The sequence below is a fragment of the Topomyia yanbarensis genome, chromosome 2 (assembly GCF_030247195.1).
Source record: "Topomyia yanbarensis strain Yona2022 chromosome 2, ASM3024719v1, whole genome shotgun sequence".
Lineage (NCBI taxonomy): Eukaryota > Metazoa > Arthropoda > Insecta > Diptera > Culicidae > Topomyia > Topomyia yanbarensis.
The window spans coordinates 303226104-303233254 of NC_080671.1; the positions used below are offsets into that span (position 1 = coordinate 303226104).

At 36.2% G+C, this 7151-nt stretch overlaps 2 protein-coding genes across 2 annotated transcripts; both read right to left on the minus strand.

Annotated features, from left to right (window-relative positions):
- Positions 1-978: 978 nt before the first annotated feature.
- On the minus strand, positions 979-1930 carry LOC131683416 (ribosome biogenesis protein BOP1 homolog). Its single transcript, XM_058965387.1, has 3 exons — positions 1881-1930; positions 1473-1803; positions 979-1418 (listed from the first exon to the last, which is right to left on the minus strand). The coding sequence occupies exons 2-3, from the start codon at positions 1608-1610 to the stop codon at positions 1176-1178; spliced, it is 381 nt and encodes a 126-aa protein (XP_058821370.1). The 5' UTR covers positions 1611-1803; positions 1881-1930; the 3' UTR covers positions 979-1175.
- Positions 1931-4947: 3017 nt separating this feature from the next.
- LOC131683417 (ribosome biogenesis protein BOP1 homolog) lies at positions 4948-5627 on the minus strand. Its single transcript, XM_058965388.1, has 2 exons — positions 5440-5627; positions 4948-5385 (listed from the first exon to the last, which is right to left on the minus strand). Exons 1-2 carry the CDS (start codon positions 5491-5493, stop codon positions 5143-5145), a joined length of 297 nt encoding a protein of 98 aa, XP_058821371.1. The 5' UTR covers positions 5494-5627; the 3' UTR covers positions 4948-5142.
- Positions 5628-7151: the final 1524 nt, after the last annotated feature.

A 7151-nucleotide genomic window follows, 5' to 3' on the forward strand; every position in this document is an offset into this window, starting at 1 on the left:
ATAATTTTGAGATGCTTTTCGCAATATTGTTTTAAAACAGTGTTATGCATTTAGGAGTTAACTATATTTTACACTATACGTGCATTGGCGTGCGCAAGGGGGGGGAGCTATAGCCCCCTCTAATGCTACGGAATTTAAAAAAAAAATATTTAGTATTAAACTTACTGCATATCTCATTTTGTTTAAATAAGCCATGCTATCTTAGTTGGCGCAAGTTCATTAAAATCAGGAATCTCTATCGATAACAAGATAAGAGGAAGCGGTAACTGCAGTAAAGATTTGGTTACCGACTTAAAAATACAAGACTTTCATTTTTTTGCTTTTATAAACTTTTTATTGCAAATGATTAATGCAGTTGGTAAACACTGATAGAATATATTCGTAAATCGCTATGAATTAGTTTCTTACTGACAATTTTCATAAAATACACGAATTTTTCGTACATGTTATGATTCATTCGTAGTTACATTGAAAAACTTTTATTTTTTTTACGAGTTTTTCGTGAAATCCACGAAACGACATTCGTTGGCTTATTACAAAACGGCTTCATTAGGCAAACGAATTGTTCACTGTTATTTACGAAAGACTTAATAATATTTACGAGCACCATTCGTCAAACAGTCAATGTCAAAAGAGCTTCAATAGAGGTTGAATATGGAATCCTTGTTGCTATATGTCGCAGGATCTCACCGGATAGAACAACACACACTGAATCAGCCCCTTGCTCTTTTGAAATGGTAACTGTGGCCGTCGTTTGGACAACTCCATATCAATTTTTGAATAGGGCTAATAAGATTTGTAAACAAACTTTTGTTTTGCTGATTTCTCTTAATTTGTTATAATTTCATCCTAGAAAACATTTGAAATTGATTCTACTAGGGGTAAAGATGATGATTCATATGTATTTTTCATGAAATTCAACTCGGCAGCAGAATAATGAGCGAAATAGGTTTGTTTACAAAAATCTCTTTAGCCTTTTTGAAGAATTAATATTGAACTGATGAATGAATACTGAACGATTGGCAGGTTCCAGCATGACAGTGGCGAAGTAATCCCCCCGCCCTTGCCCCGTAACCTGTTTAATGTCCTTGAAATGATTGATAAATAAATATTCCAGTTATAGATTGTAGGACTCAGCATGTCCCGGAAGCGGTCTCTTATGAGCGACAACATGATCATGAATGCGACGCATTTCTTCCTTGATCGGTGTCCCAAACCATGTAGAACTTAGGGCCTTTGTTCAAAGCGGCTTGCTTTTCTACCTTGGCACGTGTTTTAATCCAACCCATCTTGAGTGCATGAACAAGGCCATGGATTTTCAGCTTCTCCGATTTACTTGGCAACAATGAACGCTTTTGATCCGTAATATTACGAATGGGCATCTTTTCTACTTCTGATGTGAACCACTCAATCCAGGGCTGCAAAGACTAATATTAGAAAATTCACTAACGAGCGATAGTTTAAAAATTTACCTGATAATCGTCGTACTGATCATCCGTATTTCTCCCAGCCACGATACGCTTCATGTGCCGAACGTCTTCGTCACTCAGCACAATATTTTGACGAGTTTGTAGATTCTTAACTGTTCGCCAAAAGTTCGGATCTTCCATCTTTTTCAGTAAATAATCGATGGCATCAGTTTCCGGCAGTTTGCATCTTAATCGTATCCAACGTGTTTATACTCATCGTACCAGTGCATCGGAATGTTTCCCACCGTGTTCCTTATATCCTTCTCGTCCGATGTATCTCCAGCAGCATACTCGTCTTGGTTCTTGAAGTGCGATTTTTTTTCTGGGAAGACACCTACGCCGTTGAAATATGGATAAATTGGCTTAATTTGCTCGCCTAGTCACATTACTTTCAACCTATATGCATCTTACCTCGTCCGATTTATAAAAATCGCTGGCACTTTCCTGACCTGCGGATTCCGTTGTCTTTAGACTCGATTTGGGACCGTTCTCATTTTCCGTCTCCGATTCCAATGAGGTAAACCAAAAATTACTGAAAGCACGTGCAAACGACTATCAAACATACCACGCGATTTCCTGAACCTCTTTCGCTTCCAGTTGATCCAGAATCCGGAGCAATACGGATTTAGTTGAGCCATCGCGAACTGCTCGTTGGTTTTGTATGAGAAAGTTTGAGTTTTTCTCTACCGGAGCGATGTCAAAATATTATTAAATACGACAACTTCCCTAAGATGAACGAATGAATTCAAGGGGCCAACGAAAACGAAATTCGCTTTTCTAAGGTAAGCGAAATTAATTTGTGCGACCAACGAAATCTTTCATCATATACATAAACATTTATTGATATAAACGAATCACTTCATTTCATTCACGAAACTTTTGTTCATTAAGCGGCCATTTCTTCGTACCACAATAAAATCGATTTGGCCACATCGATTATTTTAAATTAAAAAAAATCGATGTTGTCAAACATCGATCCCATAAAATCGACTGAAAACAATAAGAGGCTAATAATTACGAAAACTTTACTAAGATAAACGAAATAAATTCAGGCCACCAACGAAATCGTTCGTAATATACACAAGCGTTTATTCAAATTAACAAAACATTTCGTTTCATTCACGAAAAATAAAGTCGTTATCAACGATAACATTCGTGCAGTGTACATTAAATGTGTAAAATTTGCGAAAGCTTTAGTTCACCACGCGGCCATTCTTGTTCATGAAATGAACGAAACCTACTGTTTACAATGCACGAAAATACTTCGTTGCAGAAAACGACGAATGAATTCGTGCATTGCATGATCGATTTCATTATATTTACGAATTTATATTATCAGTGAAGGCATATGGAAAGCGAGAACAAGAGAAACTTTCAACTTTCTTCTAAAACTTAACAGTAATATAATCTTAGAAGAACTATAAGGATGTTATTTATTTGGATAACAACTTATTCTACTACTATCTTCTTTTCATTTTAACGACATTAAATTAGCTAGAAATTACTAAGTGCGAAAAGTTTAAAAAAAAAGTTATGAAGGGATTTGGAATATTCAGATAGGAAAGCTGTCGGTCTTATGGTCTCATGGTAAAGAGGGACGACTCTGCTGTTGCCGTGAAACATGGTAAATTTAAGCAATTCATAGTAACTCTGCCTAAGCACGACTCCTATCAGCAGAAGATAAAAAATTAGTCCGAAAACTTTCAAGCCTGTTCCTACCCAAGTAACAATTGAAGTATTATAGCACGCTACAAGTGCAATCTTAGTTTAATAGTGAATACCAAAAAATATATGTTTAAATATTTTATTTCATGGAAAGCATGAGATATATAATTCTGCCTTTAGGACAAAAGGTTTTGGTGAACGATCAACAAGAGATTGCCTGATCACAACGTAGCAAAAAGTTCATAAGGTGATCAGTTCAGCAGGCACATCGGAAAACATACGAGGAAACTGGTTCGATGTGGAGTGCCAACGAGCAATAGATGAGAAAAATCAGACTAGGAGCTTATTGCTCGCACTGGTTATATGTTAGAACCAGGTATCTGCTACGCCGCCATGATTTCAAAGCCAAGATCTAAAACGTCGCGTTAAGGTCGATCCACAATTAACAGAATCGATTTCATTCGAGACAACTTTGCGATAGTCAAGTTCGTTGAATTTGTTGATGCATAATGGTGTAAAGTTTTTGTTTTTCGTCGACATGTCCTAAACAACACTTTCCATCAATTAGCGGTCCAATATATTCACTTTTTAACAAACAGCTAAACATTGAGTCATACTGTACACACACACTCCGATTTTGGCAACAAATGGGTTCCGTTTTTGGCAACATTCTTGTTGTACATAATAAGTCTTTGAAAAATGTGCACTAGATATTTTTTCGTAACAATTGACACCACAGTTGACTTTATTTCCAAACATGGGAGTCTCAAAGGCGTAAATAATTTTTTTCCAAATATTGTTAAAATTGTCTCATAGTTTCAATACATTACTGTGATAATTTTGAGATGCTTTTCGCAATATTGTTTTAAAACAGTGTTATGCATTTAGGAGTTAACTATATTTTACACTATACGTGCATTGGCGTGCGCAAGGGGGGGAGCTATAGCCCCCTCTAATGCTACGGAATTTAAAAAAAAAATATTTAGTATTAAACTTACTGCATATCTCATTTTGTTTAAATAAGCCATGCTATCTTAGTTGGCGCAAGTTCATTAAAATCAGGAATCTCTATCGATAACAAGATAAGAGGAAGCGGTAACTGCAGTAAAGATTTGGTTACCGACTTAAAAATACAAGACTTTCATTTTTTTGCTTTTATAAACTTTTTATTGCAAATGATTAATGCAGTTGGTAAACACTGATAGAATATATTCGTAAATCGCTATGAATTAGTTTCTTACTGACAATTTTCATAAAATACACGAATTTTTCGTACATGTTATGATTCATTCGTAGTTACATTGAAAAACTTTTATTTTTTTTACGAGTTTTTCGTGAAATCCACGAAACGACATTCGTTGGCTTATTACAAAACGGCTTCATTAGGCAAACGAATTGTTCACTGTTATTTACGAAAGACTTAATAATATTTACGAGCACCATTCGTCAAACAGTCAATGTCAAAAGAGCTTCAATAGAGGTTGAATATGGAATCCTTGTTGCTATATGTCGCAGGATCTCACCGGATAGAACAACACACACTGAATCAGCCCCTTGCTCTTTTGAAATGGTAACTGTGGCCGTCGTTTGGACAACTCCATATCAATTTTTGAATAGGGCTAATAAGATTTGTAAACAAACTTTTGTTTTGCTGATTTCTCTTAATTTGTTATAATTTCATCCTAGAAAACATTTGAAATTGATTCTACTAGGGGTAAAGATGATGATTCATATGTATTTTTCATGAAATTCAACTCGGCAGCAGAATAATGAGCGAAATAGGTTTGTTTACAAAAATCTCTTTAGCCTTTTTGAAGAATTAATATTGAACTGATGAATGAATACTGAACGATTGGCAGGTTCCAGCATGACAGTGGCGAAGTAATCCCCCCGCCCTTGCCCCGTAACCTGTTTAATGTCCTTGAAATGATTGATAAATAAATATTCCAGTTATAGATTGTAGGACTCAGCATGTCCCGGAAGCGGTCTCTTATGAGCGACAACATGATCATGAATGCGACGCATTTCTTCCTTGATCGGTGTCCCAAACCATGTAGAACTTAGGGCCTTTGTTCAAAGCGGCTTGCTTTTCTACCTTGGCACGTGTTTTAATCCAACCCATCTTGAGTGCATGAACAAGGCCATGGATTTTCAGCTTCTCCGATTTACTTGGCAACAATGAACGCTTTTGATCCGTAATATTACGAATGGGCATCTTTTCTACTTCTGATGTGAACCACTCAATCCAGGGCTGCAAAGACTAATATTAGAAAATTCACTAACGAGCGATAGTTTAAAAATTTACCTGATAATCGTCGTACTGATCATCCGTATTTCTCCCAGCCACGATACGCTTCATGTGCCGAACGTCTTCGTCACTCAGCACAAAAGGTTTTGGTGAACGATCAACAAGAGATTGCCTGATCACAACGTAGCAAAAAGTTCATAAGGTGATCAGTTCAGCAGGCACATCGGAAAACATACGAGGAAACTGGTTCGATGTGGAGTGCCAACGAGCAATAGATGAGAAAAATCAGACTAGGAGCTTATTGCTCGCACTGGTTATATGTTAGAACCAGGTATCTGCTACGCCGCCATGATTTCAAAGCCAAGATCTAAAACGTCGCGTTAAGGTCGATCCACAATTAACAGAATCGATTTCATTCGAGACAACTTTGCGATAGTCAAGTTCGTTGAATTTGTTGATGCATAATGGTGTAAAGTTTTTGTTTTTCGTCGACATGTCCTAAACAACACTTTCCATCAATTAGCGGTCCAATATATTCACTTTTTAACAAACAGCTAAACATTGAGTCATACTGTACCATGTCTGACTAGTGAAGATCGAGCTTCGAGCAAAACAAGCAGAACAATTTGAACTGTCAGTGGGGCCCATAATTTGTGTGCCCGCTGAGATGTTGACTTATGTCAGTTCAATAGAAATGGGATAGGGGTGCCATATACGTGGTTAGAACAGTGTAGTGAGCTGAAAGCCGCTGAAAAGGTCGATCACGACAGGGGCGCATAAGGTTTGATAATTATGGACTAGAATGTTAGAGACAGTTTAAAATGATATTCAGTTTTGGGCGCAGGAGACTCGTTAAAGTGATCAGTAGACAACCTATAAGGCGTCGTTGACTTTTGGGGAAAGCGTTGCTGTCACTGGAGGTATGTAATCGAGGAAAAGATGTGTGTGGAGCTTGACTGGAAAGTGGCTCCCTGTAAATGTTTAATGCATTCAACCATGGTTTGTATGAAATACCCAGTCGCTATAAATAGCACAGGTTTACGAAAAAAAATGATTTCTTTCCTATCAGTAGCGTCTGGCTCAAATGGCACGTTCCCCATGTTGATCGGAGATTTGTGCCTAAAAAATTGATATCATAAAATGAAGTTAACAAAGTTTTAAAGTAAAATAAAAACTTAAACTTAAAAACCTATAGTTGAACAAACCATAATCCATTACCAAATCCTCCCGAGATAGAAAAAGAAACAATATATTTCGTAAATATTTTGATCTGATTACTGAAATTCAATTTTTGTTTTTTTTTATATTTTTGTACTTTTTATATCACATAATGAATTTTTTATGAATTTTTCCACTAAGCAGTTCATAGTACTTTTTTATTGATTGTATTTATGTTTTGCTTTTTGTTCAGTTTTAAAACTTTTCATTGAAACATTCTTGAGTTTTGGATGTTCAGGAAAATACCAATTAATGGTATTAAAACAAGGCAGCTTTATAGCAGGCGGCCTATTAAGATTGAAATAGCTCGCATGTTGAGATCCACTCTGATTTAAAAAGAAATTCCCAACATAATTCTAAAAATTTAGAAAATAAACCTAGTTAGAAACATTTGAAACTCTACGAATGTAAAATCGTTATGAGTCTTCTTTTCCGGGATAATGCTCTTTGTGACCGGTTCTGTAAATTTTTGGCTGCAATTTGCTTGCAATGAAATGCAAAAATTTGTTTTCATAAATTGTCACGCAATGGAAAAATAGAGAATTAATTCT